The sequence below is a fragment of the Numenius arquata genome, chromosome 2 (genome assembly GCF_964106895.1).
Source record: "Numenius arquata chromosome 2, bNumArq3.hap1.1, whole genome shotgun sequence".
Taxonomy (NCBI): Eukaryota; Metazoa; Chordata; class Aves; order Charadriiformes; family Scolopacidae; genus Numenius; species Numenius arquata.
In genome coordinates this window covers 89,119,120-89,139,378 of record NC_133577.1, presented here as the reverse complement: position 1 = coordinate 89,139,378, position 20,259 = coordinate 89,119,120, and the positions used below count along the sequence as shown (strand labels likewise).

The 20,259-nt window shown below is 38.2% G+C and overlaps 1 protein-coding gene across 4 annotated transcripts in view; it reads right to left on the bottom strand.

Moving 5' to 3' along the window:
* PPP1R12A (protein phosphatase 1 regulatory subunit 12A) overlaps window positions 1–20,259 on the bottom strand; it is a 126,044-nt gene that overhangs the window by 46,048 nt on the left and 59,737 nt on the right. For all 4 annotated transcript variants that reach the window (XR_012463706.1, XM_074166371.1, XM_074166377.1 and 1 more), the window contains exons 3-5: window positions 14,040–14,158; window positions 2,748–2,907; window positions 759–903 (exon numbers count right to left, since the gene is read on the bottom strand). Coding sequence is in view for 3 of the 4 variants with exons in the window: in XM_074166371.1 (XP_074022472.1) it covers window positions 759–903; window positions 2,748–2,907; window positions 14,040–14,158 (424 nt within the window). In the remaining variant the exon portion in view is untranslated. The remainder of the gene's footprint in view (window positions 1–758; window positions 904–2,747; window positions 2,908–14,039; window positions 14,159–20,259) is intronic.

Sequence of the window (20,259 nt, the reverse complement as noted above, 5' to 3'; positions counted from 1 at the left end):
TAAAAAGTTCATGAAAAAATTCAATGAAGAATCCATCTTGAAAGTTGGGCAGGTAATTTACATATACAGTATTGACAGAAACTGGAAACAGATCAGACTATCTGTAAAACGTACCGCAAAGAGAAGAAAGGGCTTCAGCTCTTACACAGTTGAATGAAAAGTTTTGGATCCTTGCGATGCCTATGCGAATCATGAATATATTTCTATCTGTTGGGAGCAAGATCTTGCAAAGCCAGCAAGCTATATGGGCCTTTGCGTACAAGTTGAGGAAATACAGCATAGGAAGCATTCAAGTTATATCTAAGGAGTCCAGAGATGCCTACAAATTTCTTCCAGCACACCCAAACCAGCCTATAGCGATAACTCTTTAGTCTGCCGACACAAGCTTATTTTAAAACAGTACCCAAAGGCATCAGCATTGTCTTCAGTGATCAGATGAAGGCCTGTATGCAAATCCATCGAGTCACTGATTTTGTAGCTCTGAAAAGTCAATAAACCCATTCTATTTTGAATTTCCGTGTCAAAGATCACATGGATCATTTAACGTAGAACTAAGCATAACGTGGGCCTAGAATTTAATTTAGACAATCAGAGAATTTAGTTTTGAACACAAACATGCTGTTTTGACAAAACATGCATTATTTAAAGCTCCACGTACAGTAAACAGCAGTTTATCATCACTTTTCTTACCCTGGCTTCTAAAGTCACTTTAGAGACCAGAACTTTGTATCTTGACAAGGATTACATAAAAATCCTACCACTTTGTTGACAGCCTCCATATCACATAGGTTTTCCACTAAAATGCGACATGCTTCTTCTTTACCCCAGTGAGCAGCAGCATGAAGTGGTGTCCAGCCATCATAATCTTTAATATTTACATCGTAGCGAGCCTGTATTAAAAGCCTAAAGAAATGAAAAGAATTAAATCTTGACACTGCTGACAGGTATAAATAAATTGTCGTAAAATCATAAAATTATTCTACAATACTATGTTTCTCCTTTTCATCATACATATTTTAGTTGGGCTGTTGACAACTGATTAATTTATTTTCTTACAGAAACATTAGCCTTTTCATTGTTCAGTAGGCATATATATTTTTAAGGAAAATTCAAGAAAAACAGCCTTTTCCATTTTCTTCCTTATTCACTTCCTCTTCATTCAAAGTCCATTGTTTCTACACAGATATTTTTCTCTACATTTGCAATAATAGAGAAAAGCCCTTTCAAGAAAAGGTGAGCTGTAAAATGTCAAAAATTGTTAGATATAGTGTTCTTATCTAGTAAATTATTGAAACCTCCTCCAATTCTAATATTAGTTGCATGAAACTTGCATCTCCTCCTGTCATTAACATTTGATGTTGTAATGGTCCAACGTTCACATGCCTCAACTGCTCTCTGAGATGGAGCAGAGCTCCTCAAATAGAGGACCTGCTTTTCAGCCTGCATTCAACACTCAAAGTCGGCATGGTTCTGATGTGAGTGTCAAAGTGACAACAGACACTTAACCTGACAAACAGTTTTGTGTAAAGGGCTATCAGCTCTCTCAAACACTGTCCATAATTACTAAAAATCACACAATCGTGAAGTATTCTTCTGCAAAAATTCTCTCCACTTCTCAAGAGCCAATATTCTTATAGTAATACCCTCCAATGAGTCAACTTTCACACATGTTCAGCTGCGAAGTCTTGCAGACTTGCATCCTACACAGAGCACACATTTTGATAACTTTGAAAATTGCCTGCACATGTATTTTTCCCCTCCTACGAGAAGTACATGGACTGGACTACAAAAAAGACACTGAGACAGCAGAAAAAAACCCCCCATTTATACATAACATTTCCTTCCAGACACGTGATTCTAAAACAAAAATTATTCCGTTCCAACAGAATAATTTCACTTCATCATGTTGAACCATCAGGGTTTTTTGAAGCAGAACTCTCATTCAGTAAATTGTATGTAATGGTTATAATTATTAAAAAAGCTTTTTCATTCAGCTTCTGTATTGACAAACTGTTACAAGGCTCTGCAGACCTTAAAGGCAGCAATACTTACACAGTCAGGGTGTATGCTCATTTTCACTCATGTTACAATATGTAACTGTTCCTAGTACTGCTAAAGCAAATACATTTACAATCACAGTAAAGCAATTTATTATTAAGTATGATTTACTTCAATAAAAGCAGAGCTTTGATGAAAAACAAATTAACCTCTGTTACAGTATATTCTTGTATTGTATTCATGAAAAGCTACCTGTGAATTAGGGATACACCAAAAGCCTGAAGCTTTCCAGGAAATATTTCAAGAGTTATGATTTTCAAAAACAGTATCAAAAAAGCAAAATTAAATTATCTGTTCTTTAGGTCTAAAAACCTTTAGTCTGGATTACAAACTCTGCTTTACATATGGAAATAAATATGGTGTCTTGAAAATATGCATCAACCAGAATGCTAATCAGCATTAACAAAAGGTAGTGGCTTTAGAAACAGGCAAGTTTTTTGTAAGCTTTCTTCTTTCAAGTAAGTATGCAGACTCAATATGTACACTGTGTTCATCTTTCGAATGAATTAACATATAAAGCCAACAGCATCATGATTTACAAGTGTTTGAAAATCAAACTTTGAGGAAAAGATAGTTCTAGAGACCGTTATTTTCCGAGATACAACCCCTTATCAATCTTATCAATTCCAAGCAGCATTACATCAACAGGACAATCAAACATGAAAAATTTTCATTTAAACCACACTTACTTTAAGACTTCTGTATAGCCCTTCGCAGCAGCTACATGAAGTGCTGTACCACCAGATTTTGCATGCCTGACATCATTTATATGGCCACTGTTGAGCCACTGTCTCGCATCTCTTAACATTATTCGTTCTTCTTCTTTTCGAGCTGCCTCTATATCAACCCCTAATTCAGACAAGAAGGGGGAGAAGGGAAGAGAAGACACAAAATAGTTTAGTTCAAACTCTTGAATTATGTAACAAATCTTATACTGTGTTTATGTAATACAATAAAATAACAGCTACATAATATCAATAATGTTCACCATTAGATATTAGTATTTTTTTGAAGATGAGTCCCAAGAGGTTATGAAAACATCCATTGCTGCAGGACACTTCGAATGCATAACGCAGTTTTTTCCTAAGAGAAGGAAAAAAAAAAAAGTGCTACTAAAACTGGCTCTTTAATTTTAAGAATGTCTACCATCACAGCAATAATCACTGATGTGACCTGTTAAAAAAAGCAAAAAATTATATTTTGACCTTCTAAGCATCAAAATATACGTCTGGCCCGATGTATCTGTAGAAAGTAGCCACAATGTTTTTATGAGGAGATAGGTATGTGAAGAGGAACAGTCTAACTTCTCAACATTGATAATAAGAAAGATGGAGATGTATCTTCCATGTTTTAGAAAGAATTTCTGGTTTGTCTTCTATCATTGTGAAACACAAACCTTATATTCAAATAGCCAAGCCTTTGGAAAACTCGCTTCATGTCTCAGGTTAAAAACACCACCACAAAACCACTGAAAACTTTTTATAGTATGTTTCACAAAAAATTATCATACACTGATGAAAAGGGAGGAATGCAATATAACATTTACAAGCATACACATCAAGTTGAACAGATTGAAAAAAAAAACCCCAGACCCTGAATGGGGAAAACAAAGCATATATTTGCAAGCATTTCTTAATTACTACCACATGGAGTGATCCAAAGAACACAGCAGGAAAAGGATCTTGAAGAGAACTATGCATGAGCATTGCTCTATCTATGCTGGCTGAACAGTGACAATTTCCTGAGGAAAACGGACTTGGGAATTGTGGTCACAAAGAGCACAACCTGTATCTGGGTTGACCTCTAACAGGAAATCAGTGGGCCAATCTTCAGCAAACTTATTTTATGTGTAGGATTTGTTTAATCTTAGACATTGATATGCAGGGACTTAAATATAATATATACTGTTCTGTCTTCTGAATTTGTAATTTCTCGTGGAGCAAAGAATTAACTGGGACATAATAAAAACAAGTGAAATCTAGAAACAGCTAGGGATGTACTAGCTAAAACCACAAACCTCAACTGTAGCCTACAAAGCAGAAGTTAAGATAAATGCTCCTTGACTCGGATCTAATTTTGCCTTCTTTCAGTATTTCCTGCAGAAGCTTCATCTGTCCCCAAACCATTTTTCTCCAGCAAACTTGTTTCTATAACTCCCCTAACTGTCCAACAAAATATAAAGAAGACTGCAAATAAGACTATGCAAAGCTAGAACATCTTTTTTCAGAACTACTCTACACAAATAATCTTAATTAATTTTCAAAGTCTATAAAAGTGGTCCTCATTAAAGAAAGTATTAATATCGCAACATTAAAAGACATAGATAATACAGAGATGATCGTATGTAATGCAGTGAATCATTCTACTATGCGAAATGTGATAAAACAGATTAAAATAGAACAGATTAATGAAGGTCTTACCAATCAACTGGCAACTAGAAAGCCAGAAAACACACTGACAAACTGAAAGAATTTTACTGGCACTGCTGAAATACCCTTAAGGCAATGGATAGCAGACCGATATATCTACTATGTTACAGATGAATTAGTACTTCACAGATGCTGCAATTCCCCAAACAGATGCTGCAATTTCCAACAGATGCTGCAATTCCCCAAACCACCCCGATATCTGTTGGAAGGACAACACAGCAGGGCACGTGAAATCCAGGAAGTTCTTGGAATGTGTTAATGATAACTTTCTTCTTCAGATGATCGAGGAGCCAACAAGGAGAGAAGCCGTGCTGGACCTTGTCCTTATCAACAAGGAGGGACTGGTGGGGGATGTCAAGTTCAAGGGTAGCCTCGGCTGCAGCGACCACGAAATGGTAGAATTCAAGATTCATAGGAAAGCGAAGAAGGTGTGCAGCAAGCTCGCTACCCTGAATTACAGAAGAGCAGACTTTGGTCTCCTGAGAGATCTGATTGGCAGGGTAGTGTGGGAGAAAGAACTGGAGGGGAGAGGGGCCCAAGAAAGCTGGTTGGCATTCAAGGATCGCCTCCTCCAAGCTCAGGAGAGGTGCATCCCAAAAAAGAAGTAGTCAGGCAAAATAGCCAGCAGGCCTGTGTGGATAAACAAGGAGATGCTGGACAAGCTCAAGACCAAAAGGGAGGCCTATAGAGGGTGGAAGCAGGGACGGGTAGAATGGGCAGAATATAAAGAAACTGTGCGAGTGGCCAGGAACCAGACCAGGCAAGCGAAAGCCCAGGCAGAACTAGATCTAGCCAGGGACATCAAAAACAGTAAGAAAAACTTCTACAGATATGTCAGGGACAAAGGCAAGACCAGGGAAGTTGTGGGCCCTCTCCGGAAGGAAACGGGAGACCTGGCCCCCCAGGATATGGATAAGGCTGAGCTGCTGAACAACTTTTTTGCCTCAGTCTTCACTGGCAAGAGCTCTAAGCACATTGCCCAAGTCACAGAAGGCAAAAACAAGGGCTCTGTGAATGAAGAACTGCCCACAGTAGAAGATCAGGTTCGAGACCTATTAAGGAACCTGAAGGTGCATAAGTCCATGGGACCTGATGAAATCCACCCATGGGTCCTGAGGGAGCTGGCGGACGAAGTTGCTAAGCCGCTTTCCATCATATTTGAGAAATCATGGCAATCTGGCGAAGTTTCCGCTGACTGGAAAAAGGGGAACATAACCCCAATATTCAAAAAAGGAAGACCCAGGGAACTATAGGCCAGTCAGCCTCACCTCTGTGCCTGGCAAGATCATGGAGTAGATCCTCCTGGAATCTCTGCTAAGGCACATGGAAAATATAGAGGTGATTGGAGACAGCCAGCATGGCTTCACCAAGGGCAAATCGTGCCTGACAAATCTGGTGGCCTTTTACAATACTGCCACAGGCTTGGTGGACAAGGGCAGAGCAACAGACGTCATCTACTTGGACTTATGCAAAGCGTTTGACACTGTCCCGCACGACATCCTGGTCTCAAAATTGGAAAGTCATGGGTTTGATGGATGGACCACTCGGTGGATCAGGAACTGGCTGAATGGCCGCACTCAAAGGGTTGTGGTCAATGGTTCAATGTCCAATTGGCGGCCAGTGACGAGTGGAGTTCCTCAGGGGTCGGTACTGGGACCAGTGCTGTTCAACATCTTTGTCGGAGACATGGACAGTGGGATAGAGTGCACCCTCAGCAAGTTTGCCGACGACACCAAGCTCGGTGGCGTGGTCGACACGCTAGAGGGAAGGGATGCCATCCAGAGGGACCTGGACAGGCTTGAGAGGTGGGCTCGTGCAAATCACATGAAGTTCAACCAGGCCAAGTGCAGGGTTCTGCACCTGGGACGTGGCAATCCCAGGCATAAATACAGGTTGGGCAGAGAATGGCTGGAGAACAGCCCTGAGGAGAAGGACTTGGGGGTGTTGGTGGATGAGAAGCTCAACATGAGCTGGCAGCGCACACTGGCAGCCCAGAAAGCCAACGGGATCCTGGGCTGCATCAAGAGAAGTGTGGCCTGCAGGTCACAGGAGGTGATTCTACCCCTCTACTCTGCGCTTGTGAGACCCCACCTGGAATACTATGTCCAGCTCTGGAGTCCTCAACACAGGAAGGACATGGACCTGTTGGAACGGGTCCAGCAGAGGGCCACGAACATGATCAGAGGGATGGAGCACCTCCCCTATAAAGACAGGCTGAGAGAGCTGGGGTTGTTCAGCCTGGAGAAGAGAAGGCTCCGGGGAGACCTCATAGCAGCCTTCCAATATCTGAAGGGAGCCTACAGGAGAGCCAGAGAGGGACTCTTTGTCAGGAAGTGTAGTGACAGGACAAGGGGTAATGGTTTTAAATTGGAAGAGGGGAGATTTAGATTAGATATTAGCAGGAAATTCTTTACTGTGAAGGTAGTGAATCACTGGAAGAGGTTGCCCAGGGAAGTTGTGGATGCCCCATCCCTGGAAGTGTTTAAGGCCGGGCTGGATGGGGCTTTGAGCAACCTGCTCTAGTGGAGGTGTCCCTGCCCACGGCAGGGAGGTTGGAACTTGATGATCTTTAAGGTCCCTTCCAACTCTAACCATTCTATGATTCTAATTATAGAGCAAGAAACCCCTTGAAAATGACGTGCCCAAATCAAAATTTCCTGAAACGCAGAAAGAAGGAATGCAATTATGACATGCTTTTGGAAATATAACATGTCATTTGTTTTGTTTGCAGTAGCATATGACAGTGCTAGAATAGAGTTTGCTTCTTTTTTATTATTCTTCCATCAACTTACACCGTAACAGATATTCCCTGATTACAAATATGAAAATAAAAAAAATTTAATTTACAAAAGAAAGATCAGCTTAAGTCAAGATCATCTTCACTACGTAAATCTGGTAAAACTTTATGCTAAGGACAACTGAAAAGATAAAACTTTACTAAGTATCATAAAATAACTGAGGCAGGTTATACATTAAGTGTTTTAAGCAGTTTACTGAACTCCTAGACCCATCCACTTAATTAACTAAAACAATCACTTCAGTCTTGGCAATTTAATAAAAATTAACAGAATTACGTTTTATCAGAAACTGATGAAACCCCATAATCTGAAGCCTAAGTATGCAAGATGCAGGAAGATACAAAAGATTGTTGAAGCTAAGACTAAGAAGAGGAAAAAGCTAAAATCTACTTGTTTGAAAGAAGCTGTGGTAAAAAGTAAATACATGGAAGTTTCTAAAACTGTCTCTCTCAAGACAGCCCATGACAAAATAAATCTGAACAGATTAAATTTCACATATCTAATAATCTTTATAACTCTGACAGGTATGAAGAATGACAACCAGGAACTTTGAATCAATAACGTATTGAGAATCACGTATTCTCGTTCTTCTAGAAGGCTCCTACATATTGAAGTGTGAACTACTGCAAACTCTAACTTCCTTGGGCCTTCACAGCTGCTTGCCTTTCGGAATGACACAGCAGTGCAGATCAGCAGATCCTGGGAAAATAATTCTCTAGAGTCCAGTCATTTACATTTACAAAACACTACTGCGCAGATAAATGGTTTATATATCATCTGCTAGTCACACTTATGTCCATCCCCTTTTTTCATGCCTGAGGTCTGTGAATCCTTATCAGCATGAGTAACCTTCTCCACCTGAAGAATCTGACGTAAATTCCTATCAGTGTAAAACTGTTCGTGCGTGTGGCTGGTCGTTTTGAGGCGCTTTTGTATAAAGGAAGGACAGAGGAAAAAGTTCCCCCAAACCCTCATCTTGAACTTCTAAAGGTTAATGTCTGAGCATACTTTCCCAGAGAATTATGTCAAAATAGCAACGTTTTTTCAGAAAAAGTAACTAATACTGAAAACAGACTTCTATCAATATCAAAAATAATTGCATTTCTGAAGCCCACACAAGTTATAACGGCTGCAGAGGACTAACGGCTGCATCAATACATTATTTTACAAGACAGTAAATTTCTGATCATATTTCAACAGAAGAAAGTACGAGAATCTTGCCAATTGAAATAAAACATCCCACATTAATAACTGGCACGAAAAAGGAATTAAACTCTGTGTCATAGAAAAAAAAGCTGCTCTCTGAGATAAGCTAAATACAACTCCCGTTATTAACTACAGAAAACGGCACGTGAACTGCCTTTATTATACCTTTTACGGACCTTTCTCCTCGCTTTTGTTTCCCAGCCTCTATTAAGATATCAGGGAAAAAGAAAATGCTCGTCATACGTTTCAAACACTTTCCACATACGGCCCATAGATGGCAATGCGTTGCCTCCCAGCCCAGCTGCAGCCCCAGATTCGCTCACACTACCCGTCCCCTTAACCTCCCTGGCAGCCTAACAGCTCCTTAAATCATTAATAATTTATTGCTAAACGCTTTCATTTTTTTCTGATCAACAAGTGTTATTCAACAGTTCCAAACAGGTTTGAAAGCAGCGCCCCGTTCAGTGAGCGTTTAATGAAATTCAGCATAAATTTAAATGCTGAATCATTGTTTCGGGGCTCCTCAGCCATATAAAGGCATGTTTTATAGATACTGCGTGGAAGAGCAACCCACTTTTTACTTCATGTAGCGAATGTTTATATACAAATGTAATAGTTCGCATTTTATCCACATAAACAAAGCTGAGTTAAGCAATACATCCGACAGAGTCTCGTTACATTTACCTATAATTAAGAATGAGGAACATTTGCCTCTCCTTGGAAAAGGAGAAGCGATCTCTCTGGGAGTTAGTGAACAGCCACCATGCTGTATTATGAACTCCCGATTCACCTCACGTCACCTCTCCCCGCTAACTCACCTCCCGAGAATGTTTCCTGTAATTCAAAATAACTGCTTAAGCAGTTAAAAATAATTCTAAGAGGCCATCTGATGATAAACAGCTAAAAAATCACTTCAAACCATTAAAGTTAACCCTACTCGAGACCTGAGGAGAGGCAGCATCTAAAACTGGGCAGGGTTTGCTGGGCCTAAAGCCACGGCTCTCTCATGGCTTTCATTTTCACCAGTGCAAATGAAAACTTTACACCACTGGCAAAAGACAACTTCCACAACCACGATATGCGGAAACACTGCAGAGTAGAAACATACAGGATCATATCGAGGAACTGTAAATAATAATATTTTTAATGGAGATAAAGAATTATGTGGATTGCAGTGGCAGCTATATACACGGCCCGCGATAAAGGTATCAGCTATACGGAGAAAACAAAACAGGTCCTAAGAGAAGTTTTTTGAATAACACAAAGTAGTTAAAACACATAGTATGCAAACAGATGAGTTGTTCAGCATTATTTTGGAATAATTTCCATAAAACATCTATTTGTAAAGTGTTCATAACTGTGTCAAAAAAAATCTTTATACCTTACCTGAGCATGTATGCAATTTATCTTTTCACAAAGTAGGAAACTAAACTAGGTTTTAAGCTTGAAAAGTAATTAAGCCAGTAATATTCCTTTGAAGATTAGGGTAGAAAAATGCATTCCTTACTCTTGGAGTGCTATGGCTTCAGTTCTAGGACAGTTAAGACCATTGCATCAACAGGGTCCTGCTCTATGCCCAGCAGAACACAGGGGACCTTGTCTGGGGATCTGTGGCCCACACAAGAGGACACATGAAATGACGCCTGAACCAGGGGTCACAATTCAGACGTGTCCCATATGGAGATCAGAATAACTGAAGAAAGATAGGTATTGGATAATACTACTATAAAAGCTCTCTTCTTTCATATCCTACACTCCTCACAACAGAACTTGTAAAACAAGAAGTTTAATTTGGATCACTGACCATCTCCTCTCTAGACAGGTCTGATTTTGGAGCCTGAATGCTAAAATAGGATGAGCAAACACTGCAGATGCTTTGCTTTATTAAGCCTGCAATGTCCCACAGAGATGAACTGTGTTGTATTCTACAATTTGTTTCTGGGAATTTAGTTTCTCCAGAGGCTCCGTTTTTGCCCTGTCCTGTAGTTAGACATGTCCTTAAAACATAATTTGATACCTGCAAAAATTGGGCATAAGTACAAACAAACTGATGATCTGTAGGAGGCTGAACAGTCACACAACCAGAAGGCTCTGTTTGAACTTTTCCTATAAAGACTGAGGGTCTGCAAAAGCAGCAAAATGGGTGAGCTAAAACGGTGATTTTCCTCAGATTTCTAACAGAAGCATCCAATGTCGTCACTTTAACATGTCTGAAATCACAGTGAACCTGACTGATTTTTCCAGGCAATCTTCTGCCACCAAACAACGCTGACTGCTGATACCTGTATGTAGGAAGCCATACTCAACAGCTTTAACTAAGCAACACAAAAATGAAACTATAATGAATGTAGGAATAAATACACATGAAAAGACTGCAAGGCAAGAATGTTACAGAAAACATTTACTTAAATTTCACGCTGCATGTTTTACCTACACAGAATAAGATTTTTTGGCACTCAGGTTTGTTTATTTCCAAAATAAATAGGCTGATCTTCCACTACCCAGTAATAGTGAGACAGGTTTGATCATTTCACAGACCCCACAGTTAACTTGCATTATCAAAACGGCAGCACTGCTTTATTTTATACATGGAGCAATGCTAAAGCTGTAGAGATAACTGCATTCAGCCACACGTATAGTCAAAGGTGAAACTGTCACAATGCATCAGTGTTAATTCCACATTAAGATAAACAATTAAGTTCCTATTTTAGAGCTATTAATTTCTCTAGACGCGACATACACACAATTAGGCACTTTCCAAGTGATCATGATAATGGCTAAATAATCATTCTGTATATAAGATTAGCTTTATACACAAGTTAAGGATGCCATCAAAAGCATGATTAAAATCTTATTGCTGAGACAACTGTCTTGTGATTTAGTAAGATAGTATATGACAAGTGCACATCCAGATTCATCCTCTTTCTATTCCATTCTCATCCACAATCATTAAGTATGAATTCATCCCTGCAGGTAAAAGCCCTTAGGTTCTTACACCTTCAGACACAAATTCAGAAGGAGGGATGCTGCACGTCTTCTTCCTTGCTTCTGTGAAACTGCAACTCCTAAGTGGTCTAACAGCAAAGCAAGCTAGGTAAAATTCAAATATATATATAAATGCATTCTTTTATATATATATGTGTAAATATATATAAGTAAAATTTTTTATATATATATATATATTAAAAAAATATATAAAACCATAGGTTTTAGTGTCCTTTTAAGACCAGGAAGGCAGACATGCCATCAGGGATGTTCACAGTGTGGTCGCTCTTCAGCACAGCATCCAGTTCCTGTTCTCCGGAGAGGGAGGTCAAACCATTTTGAAGCACAGCACCAGCAAGTTTTTTTCTCACCTGACACGGTGCCTCATTCAACCAATATATTTTTCAAATCATCTGAGAAAGACCAATCTTCTGAAAATCCTTTAGCTAGTCAGCAAGCCAAGTGACATAAAAATGTAAGAGGAACACTTGGAAAACAGGTTTTCTATAGCAAGTGAAATTTAGTATTTTAAAACAATCTGAATTATTCCTGTAGAAGCTAACAGCTACACTGTGGGAACACCTACATTCTTCTCAGACTCATAAAGATAGTACCATAGATAGTTTATGGTAAGCTTTAAATATGAAATATATGTAAACCATACTGAAATTTTCAGTGAATTGTGGCATTTAGTTTAGGTTGCCAATGCTAATTTTACGATTGGGCTGTTCAGAATAATTAAATTTGCAAAAGAATAAAAATTAGCATGTAATGTTGAATCTCTGCATTGTAAAAATGTACATAAACCCCCTATATAACAATTTTTTTTTTTTTTTTTCAAAAGCAGTAACATATAGATAAGGGATTTTGGAAGACTTCTCCTCCCAAATAATGTCAATTTTACAAAGAAATATTATAGCCAATTAGTACGGCACATCAGTAAAGTAAAACATTTCAAAAAGAACCTTAAAGAAGTTAAGCCAAGGCATATTCCAGAAATAACTCTTCAGCAAGGACTGATGGTACTGTTAGAAAAGAGAACAACAACTGTATTTCTTCCAAATGAATTAAAATAGACAAATGGTAGTACAGACAAAAAAAAAAATCATAACTATCTCATCTGATGTTCTTTGTGTGTTAACTATAAGAACTGTTAATCAAAATCCCATTAACACTACCAAATAATTGGATCAAAGCCTTTGTCAAATCTACAGCCTACTGTTATGTATCAGTAGGTATCTCTTATTTCCCTGCATATCATGTCATCCACTTTGAAACAGGTTTAACCATGCAAATTAAATCAGGGCAAAGCCTGAAGGACTTACTTGTTTACTGTTAAATTATGTAAATCTACCTGAGAGAGATAAATTTAATACTACAAAACCCCCAACATTTTCAAGGAGGAAAAAGCCTTTTAAGAGGTGGGCAGGGGTCTAGAAGGGAGATGCAGTCCCCTAGCACACCCTCCCACAAAGCTCCATCTTCACTCTGAATGTCATCTTCGTTCAATATACAATGTAACTCAGATCAATCAACCCAGCTCTTAAACTGGGAGTTCTGGGCCAGTAGTGCATTTCTATTGAACTCAAGGTGGTCAACAACTGAATATTCTTTCCTCTGTGGAATGGAAAAAAACAGAAGCTTTCAAAGACCTTTCACTGGAAAACCCACCTGAGGATTGGAACATGGAAAACAGCAGTGTAAAGAGTAGGAAAAAAGGAGGGAAAACCAAATCAATGTGTTTTTTAAAAGGCCAATTTCTCTTGTAAAGACACCACTGCCAGTACTAGCAATTTTGTACGAGCAAGGTGCATAAATTTAGGGCATACGTTTTTAAATGATGATGTCAAAACTTGATACCTATTTATTTAGTGTTACACGAATGCTCTCAGAAGAGTAAACAAAACAGGGTGGAACTTAAAGGTTCATGATAGGTTCTGAGGCCTAAAACAAGTGCAATCTAAGACTCCTTATGCCAAGACTAGTTTCAGATGTTTAGCATTGCAGAAGGGCATTCAAAAGGTCAGAACTAGACACAAAGGGTGATTTACAGGATACAGTAGAGTTGTTTACTCTTGTTTTAGTTATTTTAGGCTTTCTTGTAGTCAATGGAAAGAAACAGTTACCTTAGGGTTGGATTCACCTCATCCTGACACTTCAGTCTCTCTAAAAGTGCCTATTTCTCTCCTCTCTAAAGCGAGAGTTTCTTTAGACACATAGAAGACTACAGATAGCTGCATCAATACATTATTATGTACTTCTAGATATAGACGTCTATATTCCAGGTGCACTGAATACCATACTATCTGAATACCACCTAAATTCTGTTAAGTGAATGCAGGAATCCAATCAACCCCTGGGTTCAACACTTCTGATCTCTTTCTTCACAAGAGGCTGGGCTGAGTAAAAACACCTGGAAGACAGCTTGAGCACTGTACATTGTATTGACAAGTCTCTTTAGAAAAAACAAATCAGTGACTACAAAATTTCTAATTTAGCATAAGGTTTCAAAAATATATTTACTGTCCAATAAACAAAACCATGCTTCCATAGTCAAAATTACCTTGTCTATTTACTTCATTCTGAAGCAGCTCTTCCATTGCCTCTTCTTCAGCAATATCTAATGGAGTGTCTCCTTCACTATTAACAGCTCCTACATGTGCTCCTTGACTAATTAAATACCTGCCAATTGAAAAATAAACTGTAAGCAACATAGTAAAGCTGATGCAAAAAAAAAGCAGCCACTAGAATATCATATGCAGTGGGTATATACATGCACACATACAATTCAGAGAAACAACTATATTAGGTATAAGTAAAAAATCTCATGACTCTACAATCCCTGAACATCTGCATGTCTTTTCACCATAATACCCATTAATACAAATAGCACTCTGCTCTTCAGTTTGCCATAAGGACTCCTGACACATTTAAATATATACTTGCAAGAACTGAAAGAAGAAAATGGTTAAATGATGAACAAACACGAACACAAGGCTAAGAGAGGTTGAACCACTGATTCCCACAAGCTCCTCGTATTAAACCACTCTTCCTAGCACTTCCAAATTCAGTGGCACATTATGTTTCTATACTTTACCATACTGGTGACTCCTGGTCTCTGAGGCAGATGTTAATAAAACCAGAATCACCTCTGCTCCTAAGTGTTCATAAGGTCAGCTCTCGGTGGGGAAAGAGGTGATGGGAGAAGGGAAGCAGGACTTCACACTGTATTTCAACCCCACTGCTTTCTTACTTAAAGTAGTACTGTCTCAGGAGTCAACAATCCAGACAGTGGAATTTATTTCTGAATTTCAAATTAAGTCAAATGGATCAATTCCAACAATGTCACAAAAGTTCAAGTTACTTCATTGTATTAAACCATAAGGCTATCATGTTATTGAGAACCTAGAGCATAATATATAGTCTGTTTCTAAGCAGAGAATGAACAATAATTAAAACATCAATACAGATCAGTCTTACACCTTCTGACTATAACATTTCCACTTCCGTAACAAATTCAACAGTTTGACCCATGACAGAACTCTACACAAACAGAAAGTAGCAAACATACCTCCTGCTTTGCAGAGCTTAATTTACACTTTCCATATATTTGAGAAAAAAAACTAATCAGGAAATACTCAGACCCAAAGAAGTAGTAGCTATCCATTCAGTAACAAGTGTTATGAAATCGAAAGTGCTTTCTTAACCTCACTACTGCAGAAAGGCAAATTACGCAGGAGCCAAACACAAAATTAACCCAACACTAATAAAAATGCTTTAAAGTATTTCTGCTTAACTACTGCCAATTAACAGCAACAGATTCCAGATCTAGGATCATATTTTCCTTATCTTTATTCAATAACTCAGCATCAAGTACTCTCATACATTTCTATTTTTTAATGTATGTTTTAAATAGCACTTGTTATTAAACCACTGTAATTACATCAAGAAGAGGAAAGAACTGACAGATCGCAGAATGGAAATGACTTCCCAGAAGTGTAACCGTATCTCCTGGGATATGCATCATCAGTTGCACCGCTAACTTTGATGCTGGTAGGCGGTCCCGGTTTTATTCCGATCCTCTTAAAAGAGTGCCGCTGTGACTCTTATCTCTTTCCAGTTTACATATTTAACTTTTGAGGGAATGAAAAATTAATACAAAGTAACAACATTTCTTAAGAATACCAGTTGCACTGTTTTAACAGTGGCACAGCCTTCCAGATCGCACACCAGATAACTGCTATCCCGGGTGTCTGCTAAACAGGCAAAACCAGCAGTGGGGAAACGAACTTTCTTACAAAGTCAAAATGTTGATCCAAAACCAAAGTCGACCACTGACAAAAATATCTTTATAAAAAAATGCCAAGTCAACATCCATGTGCTTTTAACCTACTTCTTCTAATATAGACATGAAAAAAGTGATGTTTAAAAAACCTGATTTTTACCTGTTTTCATATAGTGTCTATAGAGAAAAATTAAGCTACTTTCATAAGGAAAATACATATCTCATTGACATGGTTGTATTTGGCCAACCGGGTCAATAACTTACAGATGTGATAAAAGGAGCATTGCCTAAGAAAGTGTAGGGAATGAACAAAAGGCTATAGTAGTATTTCAGAAAGTTATTACTTAGATATATGAACAACTTCAAATGATCCTTTAAAGTAAGACTGCAAAAATTAAGCTGCTTACAGACCAAAATCAGATCAGCAGAGCTAGGGGGATTAGCAGGGCAGGAGAAGTAGAGTTATCTGAGTTCCCCTTTGCACGTGCTTACGTTTTCCTTACGTCAGCAAAGGAAGGTTGGGTGAACCTGCCCTGAGTTCACAGGATTTATAGGGACGGAGATGGAGAAAGACGGAAGGCAGCACGCTCCTCACCAGGGAAGTGAGAACGGTCTTTTCCCATCCTTCCTTCGGCCACTCCAACGAGGCCTCCCCTCCACTTTCCCCACCAAAAAATTAATAGTGATTGCCTCACGCAAATTAACAGTGAAAGAGCAATACTCAGTAGAAACCATATTATTAAAAATCCAAATATTTTAAAAACACCTTCTAAGCCTGGTAGTGAAATAAGTTTGTTCTGTTTTCCTCATCATTCAGTAACAGATGATCCTGTCCTGAAAAAGTTTATGCATTTGTTCATTTTCATTTACAGTAATGATAGTTTCAGCAAAGCAACGACAGGGTTCAGATGGTGCACGAAGTCAGGCCGGTGCCTACAGGATTATACGTTTTATTAGGAACCCTAGTGCTACCAAGGGAAAAGGAAAGCAATCATTTCAGATGTGCAGGTAACTTGACTCTGCATCACATACAGAAAGGGAACAGATTTGCTAAACAAAACCAACAGAACGATGCTCTGAGTTTGTAAGGAGTAGCTGAGCAGAAGCCAGTACCAGAATAATCCCAAGAATCAGAGGGCTTTGTTGTTTTTTTAAAATTTACTTTCCAAACAAATTGTACTTCAACCTAAATGTAAATTACAAATGATAGTATGACTTCAAATATGGGTGTGTTTGACATTTCACTTATTCTGATAGCACATACTAAAATCTTCACATGCAACAGCATATTATTGTATGTAGGTATGTCTGGATATTTTAAAAATCATCCATGTTTGAAAAAAAACCCAACTCGCAAATAATTTTATCTTTATTAAGCAGGTGTTACATTCATCTTGAAATTTCATCTTTTTAAAGTAAACGTAATGTAACTTGTATGTCCTCAGCTGATACTTAATTGATACAGCTACATGTATGCAGTGAAAAAGAAATTAGAGCTGTGCAATAAAAAGTCCAGAACCATGCTCTTTGGCACCATGTTCAAAAAAGGTGCTTTTTGCAAACTTGGATGCAGTGGAAAAGTAAAAATGTATAGGACTCCTACTGTCACCTACTTACAAAACCTTTTGCTTAAATTTGTGTCTTTTGTAATTCATTTGTTGCAAAATGGCCATGTTCAATAGACAGTTACAGAAGAATTAATTTGGAAAACCCAACGAGAATTTATATAATATTCTGGTGAGTGCTTATTCGAAATGTAAATAAATAAGAAGGAAACAGTAGCTTGATCCATACCATACTTATTTTGGGGAGCTAAAGCTTTCAAGTGTTGATATTGAAGCTAAAGGTATCTCTTTTAGACACTCTTGTGGTCTAAGTACAAAGAATTGCAAGTACCCCGGGAATACTAGGAAAGACAAGAGTAGGAAAATAAAATAAAATTGTTCCTGATACTTTTGCCCTGATGTTTCCATGACAAGCATTACGGGTAAGACTGGAAGAACAAGTTTGCTTTGTGATACCATTGTTTTATGAAGGCAAAAATACTTCTATTTGAAATTTGTCTTTCAGCAATCACTGCTGTATATTCCTCAATAGCTATTAGAGACTGAAATTAACAACTCTGAAAAAAAAAAAATATTATTTTCTCTCATTGGACACAAGAGGAAGATTTTTCACAGTGAGAACTATCAGCCATTGGAACAGTCTCCCCAGGGAAGTGGAACAGTCTCCACAGTCTCCATTGGAACAGTCTCCCCAGGGAAGTCTCCCCAGGGATTCCCCATCACTGGACGCTTTTCTGGACAGGGTGTTGGGCCATCTTGTCTTGACTAAGCTTTTGTCAAGAAAAGGTTGGACCAGATGATCCCTGAGGTCCCTTCCAAACTGGTATTCTATGACGGTATGATTCTCTAATTATTATGAAACCAAGACTATATCCCACCATCTTATGAAAAGGTATGAAAAATACATTTCAATACCTTTCATAAAGGTCTCAGTATCTCTGAGACAATAAATAACAACCCTCTGAGATTACTGTACAAAAGCCAAACAGTCCACACCAAAACCAAGCTCAGAAAGTGGAAGTTAAAAATTTTACCTAGCAACTTGGCCTACACTCTGAATTAAAAACAAACAAACAAAAAACTCCTTACAGCTGACTTGTGTTTGTGTAATATATTAACAAAATTTATAGAGACACAAAGTAAATAGAGAGTAAAACACCTCTCTCTGAAGACAGTTATATCCAAACTTGAGTTTTATTTGTGAATTTAGGAAGCATTTACTTGAGAATTTGGAAGACGCTCAAACTTTGGTTTTACTTAACTTTGTTAGCTGCAGACAAGGAGATACGCTGCAGATAACACTTTAATATTATTTACCTCGGCAACAGAAAGAGGGGCATATGTTTACATTCGAACCTTGCCCCAGTTCACGATATCTGGAAACAAGTTTGTGAAGTCATTAGGGATATAATTAACTTTAAGTACTCGCTGAACCTGAAGGTCACCAGAAGGGTGGCAAGCACAAGGCAGGGCAGAGAAGTGGCCACTGAATTGATTCGGTTCGTTAAGAATTGCTTACCGAGCTCATTGGAGACTAACTAGTGAAAACAAGAGGTCCCTTCAGATGAGTCAGAAGACAGGTTGCCAGCCTCTAACTTCTAAGATGTGAGGAGAGAGACCCTCCAAAAAAATCTCTTGCTGAATAAAGGTTCAACATGATATATATACATTTAAAATAAATTTGTTCAGTGTGGCCTTCCAGGAAAACATGGCCTAATTGCTAGCAGGGACACCAACCAACAGCACAAATGGTCTCCCAACAGCTTTCAGCTAATTAGCAATTTCAGCTAAACCCTGCTGTTTTTTTTTAAAATCCATAGATGGTGTAGTTCAAATTAATTCCATGAGTGTCTTAACTGAGTGATAACAGGGAGCAAAAGACAGAAAAAGTGTCACTGTGTTCACGCAGCTGTGCAAGCCATCATTTGAAGAAATAAACAATGGAAAAAAAAATCCGCCCCACAGTCCACAGGATGTAAAAACAAATTCCAAAGATATGCAAGTTTTTCATGTCTTTTAATTGCCTTCTTTTAAAATGCCTTTCAGAATTATTTCAATGATTTTTTTTAAAATACAAAGTACCAATACACTTTTAAAAGTACATCTCTGTAAATAATTCAAATTACTAATAATAAATCTGGCCAAACAATTAGACCTTCAAGAGACATTTAACAAATAAAAAAAATTAACATTGCTGTTTCCAGACTTATTTTTTTTAAGTTGAAGTATACTAGAACTGTAACACCTGATCCTTTTCAGACCTTCTATTGGTTTGAGTGTCTGGGAATATTTCTTCAAATATTTTCTCACCACAGAAAAGTTTCACTTCAAATTTAAATTCTTAACAATGTTGTTATTAACTCAGACAGAAGTAGAAATGCTACCTCAAGCTCCCTAGCCCCTCTCAAAAGTGGTTTTGGTTTGGGTGTGGTTTGTTGTTGGTTTTTTTTTATTTTTTTAATTTGTAGCAAAAATAATACTTAAAGTCCAGTCAAGCAAAGGTATATCTACCTACATATACAACATATCAAGAGATAAAATTACTGCTTCTATGTGATTCTTGAATTTTTAAGGTGCACTTCTCAAAATAACATATTAAAGGCCTAGCCTTTTGCGCTAAATTCTGTTATCACAGAATCATAGAATCATTCAGGTTGGAAAAGACCACTGAGATCATCGAGTCCAACCATCAACCCTACTCTACAAAGTTCTCCCCTACACCATATCCCCCAAGACCATATCTAAACGACTCTTAAACACATCCAGGGATGGTGACTCAACCACCTCCCTGGGCAGCCTATTCCAATGCCCAACCACTCTTTCTGTGAAAAATTCTTTCCTAATGTTCAGTCTAAACCTACCCTGCTGGAGCTTGAAGCCATTCCCTCTTGTTCTGTCATTAATTACCTGTGCGAAGAGACCAGCACCAACCT